The following is a 21,570-nucleotide window of genomic DNA, read 5'->3' on the forward strand; positions in this document are numbered from 1 at the left end:
TTTGAATGTTGCAGCTGAGCTGTTAGCGGCACGTGGGAATTTTCCCCTCTCCTCCCTTTATCCCCTTTCTTTCCCTTTGGAGGGTGGTGTGTTCCCCGCGGCGCGTGGCGCGGCGCTTTCCCGCAGCCGTGCATGGAGATGCGCACGGACACGCCGGGGGCTTGCGGGGCGCCGGCTCCCGGTGCCGCCGGCAGCCCGGCCTGAAGGCACGGCCGGCGGGGCGATCAGCGGCCGAGTGCTTGAACTCGCTTACCGAGAAACAGCGCTGAAAATAAGTGAAACATTGCAGTTCAATCACCGCACAAAATTCTAGTACGCGAAGTGATCCGCTCATTTAAACTATCCGCTGTAGGTATTTGCCTTAATTATTAACACACCTCTCCGTCCCTGAGCTCTGTTGCCCCCCTGAACCCTTCCAACAGCAACACGACAGATCGTGCCTTGCAAATACAGCAGCTCCGCGCTCCAGTCGCGCTCCAGTTCCTTCCCCTTCTGCCAGCTGCTGCAGGACATCCCCTCATTACCCCATCGAGGAACTGCCGTGTGCAGAGGTGCCGAGGGAAAAGTAGCACTCGTGAGTGTGTTGCGTTTGGGTGTTAGCTTTGTAGGGGGTCGGGCCTGTATGCCTATACATCAGGAGCAGCATTTGCGAAGAAGCAGCTGCCTGTCTTGATGTGAACAAGCAGATGTTATGGGTAGGAGATCGTGGACTGAGTAACTGTAAAATGTTCTCTACAGGTAGCCAGAAGTCCTTCAAAAGGACTATATGTTATCCTCAGTCAGACGTTAGTGTGCTGGTGGCTCTACAAGTATGTACATCTTTAAAAAAGGAAGTCTTGGATTATACAAAGTAAATTAGTATCACTGAAGGTGAGGGTTTTAAAACAAGTCTCACAGGCCTTCTGTACTCAGGGCAAGATCATCTCTTCCTCACTCATTTTTTTCCAGCTGTTCTATCACTTTTCCTTTCCCTTTTATGTTAACTACAAGTGCAGATTTGCCTCATAAGTATTTTCAAGGCTGCTGCAAGTATACATTCCATTTTAACCTTCCTTTCTCTGTACACCATTGCTTTGTTTGCTCATATCCCACTGCCACAATATAAAAACTGATAAAAGGTTCCTGCTAATAAATTCTTCTTCTACCTCATCTTCAAGTGTTCTCCAAGTTAGTCTAGTCCAAGTCTCAAGACACCAGTACTGACCTTTGCCCTAATGATGGTATTAGAAAATACTTTCCTATTAAATATTAGAAATAGCAACAAATTTATTTGTGGAGATCTGGAATTTCCTTCTCCCCAGTCATACTCAGCACTCCCATTTTAACAAACTACAAGATGTAGTTTATCATGGCAAAATTCTCACAAGCTGAAAGTCTGTTTTTAGATCCTGTAAAGAGATTTCCAGAACTCTACATATAAATTCTGCTCCCCTTTTTATAGCTGGAAGGACAAGTGTACCAGCGTGGGAAAAATGGTTCTGTAGCTTTTAAGAACAAGATTTCAAAATTAGAATGAAGTCTCTCTAATCCCTCTGTAAAAGTTACATGTAATAAAAAAATGCTGAGTAATTATGGTGTACTTCTCTATTTTTTTAGGAGAAATACATCACTCAGTTATACTTTATATTCTAAGCTTGCATAGAGGAAAATTAATGTCAACTACATGTTAGACATGCACTCAGTCCTGCTCTTGAATTCCCATCAGAGCTGACATTGCCATCAGAGCAAGCGGGACTGGGCCTGAGTGGCTTATTTTGGGTGCAGGGTTTTTTTTTTTGGTGTTAGTGTAAATGAGCTTTGTCAAATACAAGAACAAAGTCACAAGTCTCTCTTGTTTATTGAGATAAAATTTTTGGTTCAGGTCAGTGATAATAGTTAAATCATCTTGCACAACCTTGTTTCATTTTTGTGCTTTTTTTTTTTTTTTTACTGCAAGCAATTATATAATTTCAGAAAAGGCACTTTAAAGTTTGTAAGTATCACAACCACCTCATTTTCAATTGTGTTCTCTTTATCCTGAATGAGATGATCTGCTTAACTTACATTATTTTCCATTAACAGCTTGACAGAAAAACACAGCAACAAGGAAAAATAAAGATGGGAAAAGGTATTTAAAAGAAAACTTTGTCCCCTATCCACATAGCAGCAGAATTTATCCCCTTAATAATCCCTTATCTTCTTGCCCTATGCTCCCCATTTTGCTCCCCATGCTCAGAACTCCAGTTTGTTTCCTAGACACATTTAAAAAGCAAGGTATAAAAAGGTTTAACATAAAAAAAAGTAAACCGTCCATTGGAAATAAAAGTTATTTTAAGCATCCCTAACAAGTGTTTTGGAATACATATTCTTATATTCTGTAAGCTCTAGATGCCTCAGATTTAGCTGTTTTATTGTGGGGAGCAGAGGGTGGGGGTGTTCTTCCCTTGTTTCTTCTTTAAAATCTGCTGGAGGAAATTGCAGTCCACCATCAGTCTGTAGAAACCAGATTTCTACTTTTCACATGCACCCACCAGCATTGTTTTATCTCCACTCTCCGTTCTAGCCACTCCAAAATTCCTGGTATTAGTTTCAGGTGCCATGCACACCTGACTGAAAGAACAAAATGTCATGGGTTTTCTCCTGATAAGCTCAGCTTCTGCTGTGCTCACAGCCTTCCTTTCTTTTGGATTGAACTGACTCACACATCTGCTTTTCTTAGCACTGGAATGTGCAGGGAAACCTCAGGATTCAAAGAGGTGGCAACTTCAAAGCCAGCACAAACAGTGTAGTAGTTCTGTACAGAAATCATTTGGACAAGTTAGAAAACTACAGGTTACTGAGAAGTCACCTCTTTTCTTTTTGGTTCAGTGTTGTAAAAAAAATAGTGCCATACACATTTACCTGAGCCAGTACCATGCACAGGAAAAGGAAGGCAGGAGAAGAAAGGAGAGGAAGGAAAAAGAGGACAAGATGCATGCTCTCAAAGACATTTCTTACACCTCTGAACTTCCTTCAGCTTTTAGCTTTTACATATACTTGGCATGAGGTACTACAGAAGATTGTATGTGCTGGGTTCTCATTTTAGGGTGAAGAGGGACATCCGTTTAAGAAGTAGAAGGTTCTGCAGGCAGGTTACTGCCACCATGTGCACTGATAGCATACAAGGATAATTTGAAAAATCATGTTTTGTTTCAATTAACCCCAAAGAATACTAAGCTGAATGAGAGACCTTGATCTTCTCAGTTTCACCGGATCACAGAAGAGCAGTGCTGAGATTGCAAGGCATCTCTAGATAAATTCTAGTCCAAGCCCCAGCTCAAAAGTGGGGTCACATTGTTCTGAGTTATGTTCAGTCAGGCTTTGAATATCTCCAATAATGGTGACTCCACAGCCTCTCTGGGCAACTTGTTCCCATGTTTGACTGAAAGTTCTTCCTGTACGTTTAACAAAAACTTTGTGTATTGCAATTTGTGCCTGTAGCCTCATGTCCTTTCACTGGGCACCACTAAAAGAACATGGCTACTTTTTTTCTTTTTAATTTTAAATGTTATTTGTAATTTTATTTTGCAATTCCTGGGATGCTTAAAGCATTTGTTAAATGCAGATTACCTACAGAGAAATCAGCAGTGCTGCTCATAGCATAAGAAGATATAGGGTGCCTGAGGCATTGCAGCACCCTGGTTTGGGATAACTTTTACAACCCATCTCTCAGATATGCTCAGCATAAGTTATCTTCCTACATAAATAAATATATATATATGTATGTATAAATGTATGTATATATGTATGTATTATACACCATATATATGATCAGCAGATAATGGTCAGTAGTCAACATGATTAGCCACTCTATCAATATTATGCTTTTATTCTTGTGCATTTTTTTTCTTGTGGTGAACTAGTTGTTCATAGCTTCCAGAACCACAGCTGTCACTACTGTACAGTCCAACTTTGTGTATAGCATCTGGTTGTGTGATATTTGTATGAAGAGCTGTTTCGTGTTTCATACTACAGAACTGATTGTCCTGACCCTTATCTCAGCTGCACCTATCCCAAACTAGGTAGCTGTTCCTTTGAAAATAATTATTTGGCAAATACACAAGTCTGCTGTATTTTAAGAAAAGAAAGGTCACACAAAACAAGTTAATCTTTCACAAAATACAAGTGAATTAACAAAATGACCAATGCTTATTTTCTAAATTCTGGAGTGATTTTTGTGGGGTTTTTTTACTATTACTCCTGCCCTCTTCATTTTACACCAAAACAAAGGGAAGACATTTGAACTGTGAAACTTGTGAAATAAGTGAGGTTTTCACAGCCAGCATCTACAGCCTCTAGCAGGGTCAACACATCCTTTTCCTGATTGTTTCACCCAGCCTTTCAAATTCACTGGTTTGGAAAATTCTGATATCCCATTTTTCCTTCTCTTTCTCACACAAACTATTTGTCTAAGGTTTAAAAAAGAAAGAAAGATTAGCCCTCCCATTGTAAGCCAACACCGATCACTAAACGGATAATACTTAACTATCTAGTTAAATATGTGACATGGATAGCTTTTAAGATATTTCTTGCACTTGTGTAAAGAAGACCAGATAGAAAGTCACTTACTGGAGGAAAAGAAAATCAGTAGTTGATAATAAAGGGTACTCTTGCTAACACTTGTTAAAGACTTATCTAGGACTAATGAATAAGTTCTGATAGCAGGTTTTCCTTGTTATCTTCATCTAGAATGGCCTATTAATCAATTAAAACAGGAGAAGTCTTGAAGAGGAAAAAAAACCCCAAAACCTAACTCAAGAAGATATTTAAAACCTGGAATTTACAATGCCATTAAAATAATTCACTACATAAAATGCTAATTAGCTGTTCCATCTTTCCAGAGTCCTTGTATTAGCTCTTTGCAGCTCTGCAGGAAATGTGGTTTTAACTTTACCTTTATAGTCCTTAATAATTTAGCCTCCTTCATAATTTAGCTTCATCTCCTGCTGATCTAATATAACTGCCACCATGCCTGGCTTTATGGCCCACTAGATTCTGCTACAAATGTCATTGTCCTCTCTCCTCAGATTGCTAATTAAACATGAGGGAAATCCCTGATCCCAATTTGTATATGGACTCCTAGAAAACACCTTTAAAGCTTCATTATGAGCATAAGGTTCTGCTTGCTGACCGTGACTAGAAACAAGCAGTGAACTCTGTGTGCACCTCTTTTCTTTGTTTCGCTTTCCAGTACTTTTAATAATTATTGTTTTCTTTGTCACATCCTACTGTATCAAATCCTACTATTCCCCTCTTCCTAGCAAACCAAGCAGCTAACACAGCTACACCAATTAATTTACTGAGATTTATAGTGCTCTCCTACATTTGTCATCTGCTTGTGTTTTTGAGGCTGAGCACAGTGAGGAAGGATTTTCTCTCATCAGTCATCTTGCAGAGTGATGGAGAGAGGGTTTGGAATGCCACCATTCCAAACTAATTTCTAAGTTATGGTCATTAATCACCCCAGTTTCATTAAACAGGATTTTGTTGTAAGGACAAGATCATATAATTAGTTTTTCTTGCCATATGAAAGAATGCATGAATCAGTGGAACTAATCCTCACTCTGCAAAGTTTAGTCCTTTAATTATAAAAGAGAAATACAAATAATTATTATTGAGTTTTAAACTTGATGATAATAAATGAAGTTTTTGTCCTCCATTCCTGATTTCATGGCTGAGGGTATAAAATTACCCTTCCAGAAATCCTCAGTCTTCACGAAGAAGTCTATTAAACCAACACAGGACGTGGTGGGTGGACATATGAATAGCCCGTATTTTGCAAATTGTAGACAACACAAAAAGCAGAAATTTCTGGGGAATTAATACCTATTAGTTGAGCCAGCATGGTAGGATTTCACACCTGCCAGCACAGGCAGTGTGTGTGAATGCGTGTCCTAACTGCTCACACTGCTCCCTGGGGCCAGGGAGTAAATCTGCAGCTCCTATTCATGCTGATTGTCCTGCAAATAGCTGGCCTTCCTATCTCTTCTCCTGCATATGCATTCCCTTGGGTTACAGACCTGGTGCTGCAAAGTGCTCAGCTCTTGGCTTCTACTGAAGTCATCAGAGAGATCCCAGCAGCATTAAGGAAGATGTACCCCTAGAGTTAATATTATATTTTAAACGAAAAATAGAATGAAATGAACAAGGCTAAATAAAAATAAACAAATAAGGTATAAAATGCTACAAGGAAAGCCCAAGGGCAGCTATTTTTTTAAAAATTAAACCAATTTAGCTAGGTTTCCATGAGGAAATAGATATCGTGACTCGACTGACAGTTTGCTAAACTATGAGCAAAACCTTATACTCTTTAGGTATCGCCAGAGCTGATCAATGGTTTTTCTACTGTGCTTCTACTAGAAGGATTTGTAACTCATTGGAAGAAAGACTGTAATTTTACTTTGTGAATTTATAGTCAAATCCTAGTCCATCTTGGAGGGTCTATATATGTTTCTACAATATAAATGCTAACTAAAAATATTTCTTAGAAATAAAAATAGACTGTATAACATAATCTTGGGAATTCAGTACAGTTATCAAAGTTGTTCTCCAACTGTTCCCTGCAGAGGCAATTCTTCCTACACATCCACGCTACATAACACACACAGCGAGACATTTTCAAGTGCTTTTTTCTACCTCTACTCAAAGTTTAGTCTCTGACTTCAAGAGGCTGAACAAGTACCCCTCTTAACCCCGTGTCACGCCTTTTGTCAGAAGTGAGCTCGGCAGCACTGAAATGAAAGGTTTTTAGTGCATCAGGTTGAAACCTGAGAAACGGGCAATGCGTTTGGGAAAGCAGATCTGCGAGGGTGAGCTGCAGTCCAGAGAGCACTGCCAGACAGACCAGCGACGTCCAGTAGGGAGAGCTTTCAGAGAAGAGTGGCTGGAGATGATGGTTAGAGGGGGAGAAGAGAAGTTTTCTTCAAGGACCCATGTTCTCTCATAATTCTGACAACTTGTCCACAGTGAACCCCTTAGGTTCTCATGTTTGGATAGGAGATTACAAACGTTGTTGCTACTTTTTGTGTTTTAAATTTTTGCTGTAGAATAGAAGTCTAGTTCCCACACTCCACTCAGGAGTTTGTGTCAGGATGTAAAGCTTCCTGAAATGCCCGAGATTGCAGGGATGGTGGCAAAAGCTATCCATGGGGGAAGTACTTACAGTGTGTAACAGCAAATACATCTTGTGGGAGAAAGCAATTGCAAATCCTTTGCACAACATAAACCACTCAGTGGAATAAATTACTTTGTAGAAAGATTATGATTCTTTAGAAAAGCAAAGAAATATATCACGGGAAAAAAATATTTATCTAGAAGAGGAAATTGTTTCCATGTGAATTTTGCAGGAGAGATCTGTCTAAATACATTATGTACTGGATTACAGTGGTATCGTTAGACAGCAGCCCCGCATTTGTTAACCTCGAGACAAAACATTTTTAACTTCCTTAAGGCCGTATTTCTAAAGGAAGCGAGGACACTCGAGCGCTACCAAACCAAGTCCATCGCTCTTGCTTAGTGAGCCGTTCCTCAGGCACCCTTCCGGGGATCTCCGTTACCTCCGAGGGCCGGTGGGACTCCGGGAAGAACGAAGGCGCGTGTCTCGGAGGCAGAGCGAGGGCGGGGCGGTCCCTGCCCGGTCCCGGTCCCGGTCCCGGTCCCGGTCCCTGCCCGCGCTGGCGGCGCGGCGGCGGCAGGGGGCACGCTGCGCTCGCGGCGGGGCGGCCGCGGCACCGGGGCACCGGGGCCATCCCGGCTCCGCTCCCGCCCCGCACGGGCCGGGCTCGCTGCGGGCCGGCACTGCCGCAGCACGGGGCGAGCCGAGCCCTGGCTGCAGCGCAACTCTCCTTGGAGCCCTTCGGCCGCGCGGCCGCCCCCCGCCCTAGCTCCTCCTAAGGCTCCTGCACCGGCTCCTCAGCACCTTGGTTTGGTCAGTTCGACTCACGACTCCAGCATAGAGCTAACCCAATGGAAAGAGAAGCCCAGGATGACCCCGGGAAGGGACAGCACAGGTGAGATGGGAAAACAAACGAGGTCTTATTGGCAAATTGTTTCTCCTGGGCTTACTTCGGTGTGGGCGTGGGCTGACATGGCTCATCTACAAACTATGCTGCCTATGAAAATTTGACTTTGTTCAATAAAGTACGTCACGTTGTAAATGTTGACAGTATTCGCATCAGGTCAGAGAGTGATACCCAATTCAAAATGACAGCAAAATCTTCAATAAAAAAGCAAATATTATAGCTGTGTTTTCTTCTGGCAATGAAAGAAGGTCCAATATATGCAGACAGAGAAGAAAGTAGGTAATGCAGTAACTGAAAATACAAGTCTGTCATGGGGTATGGAGCTCTTACTTCAGAGGAGAAAACAATTTATTTAGAGAGAAAATTCCCAGACAACTTTATTTTAGTTCCAGAGCAGCAACTTTAACAAAGATTAGTTGTTGGCAACCACAAGAAGAGGAGTTAAGACCTGCACAGCAGGGCAGAATTAATGTACCTCAAACTCCCAAGGCTGGCAATAGTTACTAGGAGACATATGCAGGTGTTCCTGCTGTATTTACTCTGTCACCTGTCCTTTCCATGAGCAGAAGAAGGAAGTGACTGGGTTGTATAGCAGAACATTCATGCTGGGAAGCCAGCTGATGGAGAAGCACCTTTGGGTGAGGAAGGGTGAGTCTGCCTGGATGTGTGGAACTGTGGACCAGTATGTCTTGCTTCAGAGCTGTATATTGTAGGCCATGTCCTCGATGGAGCAAAGGATTTTTGTCTTTTTTTACCCTGGGATGCTGGCGATTAGTGTGATGTATACTTAAAACTATGTAAATGAGATATTTTGATGGTACCTTGCACAGAGTCAACAATTGTGCTCTTCCTCCTGAGTGTGTTAGGAATTTCCCTCAGCTAGGCTTCCCTATATTTTCCAGAAATCCCGAACAAGTATGGGAAATTAAATGAGAAAGGGAGGCTACAGGTCAGAGAACCCGGTGTGAAGCACATTTGAGCTGTGCAAAGTGTTGTGACTTTGTGAATCTGTAGAGTTCACAGTCATTACAGTATTCATTAAAAGGGCTATTATTGCTAATGCCATTAACACCCCTCCCTCCCTCCCTTTTCCATTGTGAATGATTTTACTAGGATGCTGTAAAACTAAGGATGCCAAGTGGGCAGAACTGGGTAATACTTTTACCAATTCTAGAAGACGATCTAAAGCTGGTGTTTCTTGTTTGTCTGGCACCCACAATTACTCTTGAATTAGTATTATTTGTTTGGCTTTTTATAGAAATATGAAGCATTACCAGATGCCAACTCACTGGAGACAGAAAAGTTTTCTGTTCTTCTTATGTGGTCAGGTTGAGTCTATAGTAATGAGCTACGTGAAGGAGATGCTGTTTGCCTACAAAGGAGATATTAAGTTTCCATGTTTAACTTACCAAAATGCAATAGCACTATCCTGTTGGACAAGCCTTGGGGTGAAGTAATATTTGTTTTCTTTGTAACTGCATGGACTGCCCCACTAATTTGTATTTTAGTCACCTTCAGCACACCTGATCAGGAAGTGACAGAAGGGTGTCATCACATTTAGTGTCTTTGGCTTCTTCACAGGTACTGTCAACACACCAAAACATTTGAGCCAATTAAAAGTTTAGGCTGAGATGATGATGCATCTGCTCTCTGAACAATCAATTTCTTCTGGAAACATGTAATAACCTTAACTTGGATTAACAGTCCCTTATCTGGGTTGGACCCTGCAACTTCATGAGCAAGCACCAAACTTGTGCTGGAGCAATAGTGAAGAAACCATTGTATTTACAGAGAGCCGAGCTGTAACAGCAAAATGGTTAAACTCCTGCTCCTGCTGCGGGTAAAACTGTTTCTCTGTACACCACAGTCCTTCCACTCAACCTGCTTTGCACCTTTCATCATTCAAGGGTTTACATTTTAAGCTAGAAGAGAGCATCCAAAGGAGGGCAACAGAGACAGTGAAGGGCCTTGAGGGGAAGCTGTATGAGGAGCTGCTGAGGTCACTTGGTCTGTTCATCCTGGAGGAGACTGAGGGGAGACCTCACTGCAGTTACAACTTCCTCATAAGGAGAAGAGGAGGAGCAGGCACTGATCTCTTCTCTGTGGTGCCCAGTGACAGAACGTGGGGGAATGGCCTGGAGTTGTGTCAGGGGAGGTTTAGGATGGATATTAGAAAAAGGTTCTTCTCCCGGAGGGTGGTTGGGCTGGAACAGGCTCCCCAGGGCAGTGGTCAAAGCACCAAGCCTGATAGAGTTCAAGAAGTGTTTGGACAATGCTCTTAAGTGCATTGTGTGACTCGTGTGGATGGTCCTGTGTAGGGCGAGGAGTTGGATTCAATGGTCCTTATGCGTCCCTTCCAGCTTCTGTGATTCTGTGATTTAGACAGGGAAAAAAACTCCAACTCTCAAAAAAAAACCTCCTAAAGCTTCCTAGCGGTCAAGCATCAGGGTATTGGGTTTGTGGGTTGTTTCATTGTTGATGTTTTTTAGCCCTTGGTGTAACTGTTCTACCAAGACATCTTAAATAGTTCCACTAGGCTAATATAAGAGGTGACAGTGTTGCCAGTGTTTGTAGACAAAAATTCTTGCTGAAAAATATTTACATCTCATTTTTTCAAGGCTGCTTTTTTGTCCCTTTTAATTTCCACCTGCAATAATAAAATTTTAAGGGTAGGATGGAATGGCGGATTCTAGAGACTTTCATATTGAAACAGAATGAAATAAAATTGGAACTGATCCATATGTGATGTTGTTTTTGGAAGGACTAATGATAGGGATAGGTTTAATGAGTGAAGATGGACAGGAGGTCAGGTACAGACTTGCAAAAGAACTTAGTGGGAACAAGGGCAACACTTTAATTTTGGGTTTTGTGTGTGGAAACATCACTGTGTAACGTGTAACTCTGTGAATCAGAGAGGCTAGAGAGGTACATAAGGTTACCTTACTTTTAAGGTTAGCAAGTCCTTTGCCTGGTTTTGTTACCAAGGTAGCAGTGTGATTTCCTGCTGCTCCAGCAGGAACAGTACCTGGGCAATGGGCCGCAGACTACCAGGAGTGAAGTGTTATGCAGCCAAGGGCTGGATTCTACCGGGAGAGCTCACAAAGATTGTCAGAGTGCCAAGGAAATGTATGTCAGTCGTTGGTCGCCTTTGCACCCCTGGGAGGAGCTCGCTCAACTGGGCTTTGCCCTAATCCACGGTTCTGCTTAGGGCTCTGTCTCTGGATTTATGGCGTTTGGACTACTTTTGCTTTCCAAAAGCTGTGTCTGGAAGTGGCCGGAGACCTGCAACGCTGGAGCCCTTCTTGTGCTCTGGAGCTGCCCGAGGCAGGGATGGATGTAGTGGTTGTGCCGAGCCCCGGTGCTGGCAGCGGCACGATGGGGAACCCCACTGCCCTGCAAACACGCCCACGCCACCACCTGTCCTGGCTGTCTTCGCGGTCCCTGCAGCGCGGCGAGCCTCGGCCGCCCGTCCCCTGTCCCCAGAGTCAGCCCCGAGGCACCCTCTTCCCGCCGGACTCCCCCTGACATCCCGGAGGGGCTCTGAGCTCTCCCGGCTCCTGCCACCCGAGCGAAGCCGCGGAGCTGTCCCGGTGCCCGCCTGCGGCGGCCGCGGGGCGGGGGCGGGCGGGGGAGCCGCCCCTCCGCGGGCGCGGAGCTATAAGGACAGCGCGGCGCGGGGCGCAGCAGGCGCCATGGGGAACCGCGTCACCCGCGAGGACTTCGAGTGGGTCTACACGGAGCAGCCCCACACGCAGCGCAGGAAGGAGATCCTGGGTACGACGGGGAGTCCGGGAACGGCCGCGGCGGCTCGGGCAGCCGGGCTGGGCTGCGCTGCGCTCCTGGACGGGACGGGAAGCGACGGGCGGGGCGGGGGGTCTGCGCCGGGACCGCCAGTGTCGGTGCGCCTCGGGCTGGCGTCCAGGCTGCGGAGAGCGAGTGCCGCAGCCCGGTGGGCTGTTGGGTGTGCCCCCGAGGAGTGTAGCGCTCCCAACTCTGCCTTCCGGAGGCAGCGGCGGGGATGCCGCGGCCGAATCGAGCCCGGCTGCGCCGAGCCGGGTCACCGGGTGGCAGCGGCGACGGGGCGACACGGGCTGTGCCCAGCGCCCGCCCGTCCGCACCGCGCCCCGGCAGCGGCCGCTGCCGTCGGGGGGTGCTGGCGGGCGGCGGCTCCGCCGGCCGTGCCCTGGGCGCGGGCTGGGAGCCCTCCTGCGGGCACTTGTTCCCGGTGCCTTGGTAGTGCATGAAAGTAAACGGGCGTGCGGGTCACATCTGCTGGAGGACGATAGCAAGTCCCCGCTGCTTGTCGGGGACAAGGTGCACTCCTGTATTTTCGTGCTGTACACGCAGCGCTTAACTGCGCACGAGAGTGGTGTGGGTCGGGAGGCTTATTTTTGTTGGGGGGGTTTGGGCTATTCTGAAGATAGTTTTTGAGAATAGCTGATAATTCAGAATGGTCATAGAGTATTGTTGTGTATCTCCTAAAAATACATTTTCAACATTTTATTAATAAAAAAGATTTTTATTTCCCCCCCTCTTTTCATTTGGGTGGGTTGGTCGTTTTGTTTTCTTCCCTCTAATGAGTAGGATAAAGTTTTTAAAGAACTTTTATAAAATGGCAATGGAGCTTCTGACTGAGTTGCTGCACAAGGTATATTATAATTAGGTGAACTCCCCCACAATCTTACAGATTAATCCAGGCCTAATCTAAATTACAAAAACATTTCCAGTATCGTTGCACTGGTGGAATGTCCATGTCCAAGTCTGAATTACATCCAGGAAAATAATAATTATTTTACTATGTAATTATGATAGTCAAATTACATCAGTATAGCAAAGGATGCTTCTTGGTGTTGGGCTCCTCATCCCTTCAGTCAAGGGGGCTACATTTTGGTGAGCTAAGGGTAGGAGGGTGTATGGTGGGTCTCTGCCCTTGCTGCTTGCTTGCATTTTTGGTTGTGCTATAGAATGGGGAGGGCAAACCATGATGAAGCTGTAAGAAGGTACTTGCACTCCCTTGTTGCAGCAAACTCTTTTTAGGACTCCTCAGTGGCACACTTGCACAGGTTTTGCCCACCCCCTCTTTGAGTTAAGAACAAGAAATCGGAATCAAGGTCCATCTCCTCCTTTAGGGCTTCCCCTGCCCCAGCTGTGGGAGTGGAAGGAAGGGCAGAGAGAAATACAACATGGAAAGAGAGACATGAATGATCTGTGTCCGATGAGGCAGAATGGATTGTAAAACTAGTGTCACAAATACCAAAATGCTACCAAAAGTTACTGGAACTATCATAATATCCCACACAATATTTGTATAATGATTCTCACTCTATTATTCAAAGCCTAAGGTCACCTAGTATTCAGAGTATATAGTTACCAAAGTGTTTAGTGTCTGCTAAGCTGGGGTTCACAGTAAGAATCTCAAATACATATGAACACATATCTAGAAAAATCCATGTATTTTACGTTTTTGTTTACAACGATGCCTTGGGGACAGCATTCCATGCTGGTAAAGGAACTATTTCCTTCCCAATAGGTTAATGATTTAGTTGCTAAGCACTGGAACTTGATTGTTCTCTGGGCTGCAGCTTTTTAAAATGTTGGTCTCTCTCAGGCATGGCTACTTGGATTTAAATATAAATGGAAATTATCTGTTAGGAAAAAAAAAAAATGGGCAAACCGACAAACACGCAAGACAGCTTCTTTCTACATAAGTGGTTTTTCCTGGGCTGTTGCCCCAATATGTTCCTATAGAGCATCTGACAGGTAAAAAAAGTTAATCACAAATTTTTTTGTCCTGGCTTAAGAGTTAGTAGCCCAGGTGTCTGTAAGACTTCTGTTGTCAGTGACTATGTCTGAATGAGAGCTCTGCGAGTCCAGTCTCCCTACCATGGGCAGGGACATCCTTTGCTAGCTCAGGTTGCTCAGAGCCCCATCCAACTTGTCCTTGAGCACTTCCAGGGATGGGCCATCACAGCTTTTCTGGGCAGCTGGTTCCAGTTGAGCTGCAGAGCTGTGAGCAGTGTTTATCGGCTGGGCTGGCTGGAAACTGGCTTTGTGGCAGGACACTGCAGCACTAGATGAGGCTTGTGATTCCTAAAGGCTGTAATTATACCAGCAAATAGATCAACATTTTGCACAAGGGAGGGGAGATATTTTCTCTCATCTCTTTGTAGTATCTAGGTATTGAAATGTAGCTTGTGTTTAGTACTTTCTATGTGCAACTGCTTCTGACTTAGAGTGGAGATCTCTTGCCAAGCTGGCACTTCGACCCTGATCACGTTATACATGTTCCTGAACACGTTATTCACGCTTTTCAGTTTATGAAATGGAATTGTTTCATTGCTATTCTCTCGCTGTCTTGTTTATGAAAAGCCTGTTACTGCCTTGTATCAGGACTGGGATTTGTGTAATGCTGCAGTAAGCTCTGTTAGGGAAAGATCTGGTTAAAACCTTCCTGATGGAAAAGTTTGTTCATCTAGATCTGCTTAGCCTTTCTGTGTAGTTACAAAAATGCAGTTAGGGGGAGATATAACATAGAGAGGGCATCTAGCAGAAATAGGATTTCTACTTTTTGTCAGTAAGGATTTCTTGGACTGAAAGACTCAGAGAAACTCTGCTCTTGCTTAGTGGGAAGTGTTGATGACTTTTCACCCTTGAGAGGTGAAAAAAAATTATTACTTAAATGCAGGTAGCACTATAATCATACAATGTATGGTCATTTCACCTGTAAACAATTTCCCAAATGCAAGTAATGAGCAATATATTGTGACATGGGAAGAGTGAGATCATATTTGTGCCATGGGCCGGATCTAACTTGATAAAATTACTGTAAATTAGAGAGAAAATGTCTTGCTTTACAGGATCCTTAGGGAAGCACTTGTTTGCTGCTGAGGATGAGAGCTGAATCAATGTTGCTCAGGATAGACCAGGAACATCTGAATATGATCTAATATCCAAGAATGCTTAATAGTTATGTAATTAGTTTTTTGGCAGGTTATTTTGGAGTGGAGATGGTGCAAGTGTTTTATATGTACTTTATCCTGTAGGAAGGCTGAGATGTTAGCCCATGGGGAGAAGTAGAACAAAATAATAAATAAAAATAAAAAGCCAAAATCCATTTTATTTTAGCATTTAGCTGATCTGAGTATAGCATCCAGCTCTGCTCTCTTATTTAGAGATTATTCTATTTCTTCCAGCTGTCTCTTCTGTTGCCTTTTTAAACCTCACATTTATGAAAATTCTGATAAGTTGTACCTACTGAAATATGCAATATATTATGTCCCTTGCTTAAATCAAAGCTCTGAAGTGCATGTGCTTCTGGCAAAGAAACTGTTTGCCCTTTATGCTGCAGTGTGTGGACACAGTGCTGGCCCTGATTGTGAACATCCTCTGATGAGCACCCAGAAGAGCGGCTGTCCCAGTGCTCATGCCACTTCCCCGTGGGCATCACCTTTGAAATGCGTCACATGGGCAGAAAGAGACTGATTTAGGCATTTGTGGTCTTCCATGGGAAATGTATTAAGGACAACCCAAGGCTTCAGCTTAGTCCCTACTGCAGATTTTTCAGAAGGAGCTGGAAGCCCTCTTTCTAGCATTCCTACATCCTTTTACTCTGAACTAGCTAATAAACAAATGTAAGCAAACAGGTTACAGCTGCTGACACAGTGATGTGCTGACATCATCCACCTCTTGACACCAGCAGAGTGGCACCACTGCGGTACTTTCCCTCTGGTGGCCACTTCTGGGTGACCCACTGCCCTTGGACCAGCTAGCACTAAGATATTTAGAAGCTCGTGGGTGACAAATACAAGATTAAGACACTTGTCCTTGCACAGTGGACATATAAAACATCAATGAAATTAGCTGGGCCAAAAATATTTCTTATTATTTTGTGTACTGGAGGGGCTTTTTCACAGGAGACTATGAAAAACCAGAAAGTGTCGTCATGCATATTGTCCTCTGTGTATCCTACCTGTGTCTTGACCCATGCATTGTTTGAATTAATCATAGAATTAATAATAGAATCATATAATATATTGAGTACCAGGTACATCGTCAACTAGATCAGGTTGTTCAGAGCCCCAGCCAACCTGTCCTTAAACATTTCCAGGGATAAGGCATCTGCAACCTCTCTGGGCAACCTGTGATAGTGTTTCACCAGCCTCATAGTAAAAAAATTCTTCCTTATGTCTAGATTAAATTTCTCCTCTTTTAGTTTGGAACTATTACCCCTTGACCTATCACAACAAGCCCTACTAAACAGTCAGTCCCCATCATTCCTATAAACTGCCATTAGATGTTGAAAGGTCTTCCTAAACCCTTTTCCTCTCCCGGCTGAACAGCCTCTATTCTCAACTCTCTCAGCCTTTCTTTATTGGAGAGGTGCTCCAGCCCTCTGACAATTTTCAGGACCCTCCAACTTGCTCCAGCTTGTCCATGTCATTCACTGAGGACTTGGGTGTGCTGTGCTTTTATAAGCAGATTTTTGAGCTGAGCTGCTACAAGGCAAAACACTATAATGCTAGTAAACTGTCTTTTGTTTTGTTTATTTATTTGGTACAACTACCAGCTCCAGCATAGGACATGGAGTAGTAAAGCTTACATCCTGTGCCTGGTGTTTCTTTTACCTGTTTTTGCAGGGGCTCATAATCAATAGAATGCACTCCAGGGCAGCAATATCACAGATTTTTTTTTTCCTACTTCCCTTTAACAAACCTTCTAAGTGATGGTTATGCTGAGGAGTATGCTGCACTTGGGGTGGAAAGAAAGGAAAATTAAGAAATTAAATTTCTTCTCTTTTTACTACTAGTTTCTCATGGATGTGGGCAAGGCTGCTACTCCTTTAAACCTCCATCACCACGGTCTCTGTGGCCAGCTCCTGCTCTTGTTTGCTTTCAAATCCCATGTGTACCAAAATGTGCAACTGTGAAGTATGTAGTGTTACATCAATGAGAAATTGTGTCTGGTGCCATCACTGGGACTTGCCTGAGTTATCTCAGGGACAGGATCAGTAGGACAGAGGATGAGTGAGGTTTCAGAACAAGGTATTTGCTGTTTCCTGAGGAGGAGGGACTACAGGACCTGGCAGCCAATGGCCTGTCCAGGAACAATTGCTCCAGCCCTATCTGAGGATCACTGTAGGGCTATGGTGAGTGCTCTTGGATCTCCAGAGAGAAGCATCAATGGAACAAAATACATAGTCAGATTAATTTGTCAATTTAGGCACTTGGTGAGTGAGACCTGCTTCTCAAAAGATGTGTAGAACATTGGAGTCATCTCTGTGAAAAGTTAATTTAGTAAATGGGTTGTTTCAGAATTGTGAACATTTCTGAAAATATACTTGAAGCATTTTTTCTCTCTTGACTTGTAAGAGTGAGGAATGCTGTCTCATCACCATGGAGCAGAGAGGCTGTGAAGCTGTCTGGGCAGAGTTACTAACTACATTTACCCACTGTACTGAAGTGCCTGTGCTGCTTTGGCAGTGTGCTGACCTTGGAGACAGAAAAGTCATCCTTGTGCACTGCTGTACGTCTACACCAGTGTCCCCACCCTCTCAGCAGTACAGTGGCTCAGTCTAGACATCTAGAAGCAGCACACATGGATAACCTATCTGCTGGCCTGAGCTAACAGACTTCCTCAGTGAGCTGGAGGCTGGAAGATGTGCTGCGCAGACACCAGAGCAGCTGGGTATCTCCTGTTCTCATTGGACTATAAAGGGCAAAACTCGGTCCCATGCAGTCACATAACTGTAGGAGTTGTGTCCTGTCCTGTGTTGTTTGTCCATGCCTTCATCCATACCCCTGACCAAGCCATGGTTTCTCTGTGAGGCGAAACCTGAATTTTTCCATGCCATAGTTTCAGGATGGCTTTATCAGTATTAATGATAAACAGACATAGTATTGTGGTCTGACTGGTATGCAAAAATTTACTGTTGGAGTTAATCATGTGTTGAATTTAATATTAAACCTTGGCAAGTTACTTAATAGCTGTCACCTGTGATAAGTGCAACCTGCCTGCATAGCTGCTTGCACTCACTGTTGCTGCCATTTGGCAGCAACTGCTCGGGAACCTTTTTAATGGAATCTGCAGTCCTTGCTGGCTGCCACAGAAAGAAATAGGTCAAAAACTTTTTCAAATGACAGTATGAAGCATCTCTAAGCAATTTTCCCACCCCATAAAAATTTATTTCTTTTTTTTTTTTTTTTTTTTTTTTTTTTTTTTTTTTTTTTTTGGGGGGGGGTTGGGAGGGGGTGGTCAGTGTGGCCTTAATTTGACCAGGCTGAGGAGCAGATTTGGTTGTTTTACATTTCGTCTCTTCTGGTGAGTGCAGTAACTTACCTCTACCAGCCGCCTGATGTGACAACATTTGAAGTGGCTTGACTTATTAAAGTGTTTTCTGGCTTTTGGACAGATGTCCCTAAGAAAGAGATTAAGCTGCACATCTGTAACAGTCTTTCTGACCAGGTAATTATATTCTTGTACTTTGTAGTAAACTTTGCATAAGCAGTACTTGATGTAAAATTTAAGTACCAATTCAGGTACTAGAGAACAACTTTTGGTATGTTAACTTTATTGGTGTGAAAAATATAATTTCAAGAATGGTGAAAACAGCAACAAAAAACAAAACAGTAAAACAAAAAACTCCCTGGAGTTTCTGGAGATTTTTGTCAAAATATTTCTCTGACTTTAGAAAGATATGAACTTTCACTACAGCTTTCCCAGCACTTAGAAAATCTCTCTCTTGCCTGAATACTCCTCATGGTGACCTTGGCCTCCTTTTCCTCACAAGATTTGAGTATATCTGCTTTGTCCTCATCTTCCACGGCACTTTTCTAATCTTTGTAATCTCTAATTTCTGTCAAGATGGGCTGAAGTTGGCCAAGAGGCTCAAGGGTTGTTAGAATGGTTGCAGAGCATGACCATATTAACCTGCTTCTTTAAGTAGCACTTCATCTTTTTGAGTTTCTGTAAACTTCTCAGGGTTCACTTCTACAAAAACCTTCTCTGCATCCAGCACTCAATATCTGCCACTGCTTTCAAGGTCACATAAATTACATGTGTTGTCTCCAGCCTTTGTTTATAGTAGACACAGCTGCATAGATGCAGATCATCGTAATCTGATTTTATTGCATTGGTATTATACTGTGACAGTCAGATGATGTTTACTTTTCTATTCATAAAATGGACCCATGAAACTCAGAGAGACACTGTGTAACCTCAGGGTTCAGAATGAGTGGCTTCTCTATGCACTTATCTGTGTAAGCTGCAATTACTGAGAAATGCAAAGTATGAGTTAAAGGAAGGAGGTCAGTACGTGGCTAAAAGCCATGAGGCAGCAGAAGGAATCATGTGCAAGTTAATATTGGAAGTGAGAAGCATGGATTTGCAAAGAGATGTGAATCAGTGAACAGGACCTAGAGGATCAGCTGCACTCTGCATTTTATTTTCTTTTTAAGGGACAGATGAATGGCTGGTGGGACTGAAGATCAGTAAGCTGGTCCTGGCCTGACATGAGTCAGACTTACAGGCCTTGCCCAGGTCTCTACTGTACTGCAGTATTTGTGAGGTCTCATGAGGCTGTTGTGTGATAATCTATGTGGCTTTTACACCTGCTTTTGGTATGTGACATGGGAACAGAGAAAAATTTGCCATGCTACACAAAATCCTGATAGTATACTGTGATGTTACTATGTTGTGAGCACTGGTAAACACTCAAATAATTAGGAATTTTTTTAAAATGCTGTGTTTGTCATCTAACCACAGAGCTAAACCTGATGAGCCTGTTGCTCAGCTCTCTCCTCTGCTCGTGTGTTTGAAACAGCAGTGTGAAAAGGGCTATAAAGATGGCAGTTGTATCCCTTTAGTGGAAAATAACATCTGAGCAAAATACAAAAGGACATTAAATACTTAAAAACATGACAGAAGGTGTTTCTTAGAGCTTAAGTCCTGTGGGATTTGGCATATTACTACTCATCACTGTGAAACAATTCTCATTGTGGGAAAGGCACATTATGCCACAGAGAGACCATCAGGGTATTTTTTTTATATGACTTTATATATCAATATCAATCAGAATTGGACATGATGCTGGAATTAGTGGCAACCCTACAGCAGTGCCACCATAGTGGCAACCCTACTTTGGAATTAACATTTTATAAAACCAGGGCCTCAAACATAGTGTGATAAAACCAGAGAGTCACAGTGGTGATTGTGTTTGCCTAATTATGATCTAAGCAAGTTTTTCTCTGAATTTTTCCCTTCAGCAAAGTATCCAGAGATCAAGACTCTGATGGGACCAGATCCACATTTAAAATGGATTGTATCTGGAATGGTTTTCATGCAGCTGCTGGCATGCTACCTGGTGAAAGACTTATCTTGGAAATGGATTTTTTTCTGGGCTTATGCTTTTGGGGGTTGCATCAACCATTCCCTGACCCTTGCCATCCATGATATTTCACACAACGTGGCCTTTGGGAACAAGCAGGCCAAGTGGAACCGATGGTTCGCAGTCTTTGCCAACTTGCCCATTGGTATCCCCTATTCTGCCTCCTTCAAGAAATACCACATTGACCATCACCGGTACCTGGGAGGGGACAGCTTGGATGTGGACATTCCCACAGACTTTGAGGGCTGGTTTTTCTGCACGCCGCTTCGGAAACTGCTGTGGCTGTTCCTCCAACCTCTGTTCTACAGTCTGAGGCCACTGTATGTGAACCCCAAAGCAATTACACGGATGGAAATTCTTAATGCTCTCGTCCAATTTTCTATAGACCTCATCATTTACTACCTGTGGGGGCTCAAACCTGTTATTTACTTAATAGCAGGTACTATTCTTTGCTTGGGTTTTCATCCCATTTCTGGGCACTTCATAGCAGAACACTACATGTTCCTAAAAGGGTATGAGACATACTCTTATTACGGACCTCTGAACTGGCTCACTTTCAACGTAGGCTACCACATGGAGCACCATGACTTCCCCAGCATTCCTGGATGCAGATTGCCCATGGTAAGTATAGCATGAGCGTGAGTGAGTTGGATTTTTATGAAAGCTGCTAAGCTGTGTCAAAGAAAACACTCCAAATCATAGCAATTGATGAATTTAAGGGGAAAAAAAGGGGAGAAAAAAGAGAACAGCTTTTTGGATTTGTTTCTAATTAATTTTAAGCCAGAGATTGAGAGAAATGACTGTCAAACTGCTGTAATACTTAGTTTATTTGATGCAAACTAGAACATCTGATTCTCAGAGGGCTTGAGGAATACCTTTTGCATGATAAAATCCTCCAACAAGGCTTTAAATGTCTCGTTTTACATCCCTCAGCCACTAAGTTTCCAATTTTTGAAAGTTTAAAGACCCATCTAAAGGGAGGCAGGTGGCAACTGCTATTTGAAATTTGTCTAATGATCAATCTTCTAACTATATTGCTTGATTAACATCAAAGAAAAGTTTTTCTGTTTTTGAGATGACATAATTTTTGGGGCATGTTCCAGCCTGACACAGGTAGCGCTGGAAAATAAAGCCGCACTCTCTGACTCC

General features: G+C 43.3%; 2 protein-coding genes across 4 annotated transcripts in view; both read left to right on the top strand.

The window, feature by feature from the left end:
• Nucleotides 1-21,570, top strand: part of SETD3 (SET domain containing 3, actin N3(tau)-histidine methyltransferase) — a 611,377-nt gene that overhangs the window by 1,500 nt on the left and 588,307 nt on the right. The gene's annotated exons all lie outside the window — the stretch shown is intronic.
• DEGS2 (delta 4-desaturase, sphingolipid 2) overlaps nt 158-21,570 on the top strand; it is a 29,234-nt gene continuing 7,821 nt past the window's right edge. Inside the window, exons 1-2 of one of the 3 annotated variants that reach the window (XM_068192455.1) lie at nt 158-574; nt 20,300-21,042. In XM_068192455.1, coding sequence (XP_068048556.1) covers nt 20,326-21,042 — 717 coding nt within the window. In that variant the 5' untranslated portion in view covers nt 158-574; nt 20,300-20,325. Of the gene's footprint in view, nt 575-11,056; nt 11,166-11,655; nt 11,814-20,299; nt 21,043-21,570 lie in introns of those variants that run through there. The other 2 variants (XM_068192453.1, XM_068192454.1) reach the window with 2 other exon arrangements.

Source organism: Anomalospiza imberbis, chromosome 6 (genome assembly GCF_031753505.1).
Source record: "Anomalospiza imberbis isolate Cuckoo-Finch-1a 21T00152 chromosome 6, ASM3175350v1, whole genome shotgun sequence".
Lineage (NCBI taxonomy): Eukaryota > Metazoa > Chordata > Aves > Passeriformes > Viduidae > Anomalospiza > Anomalospiza imberbis.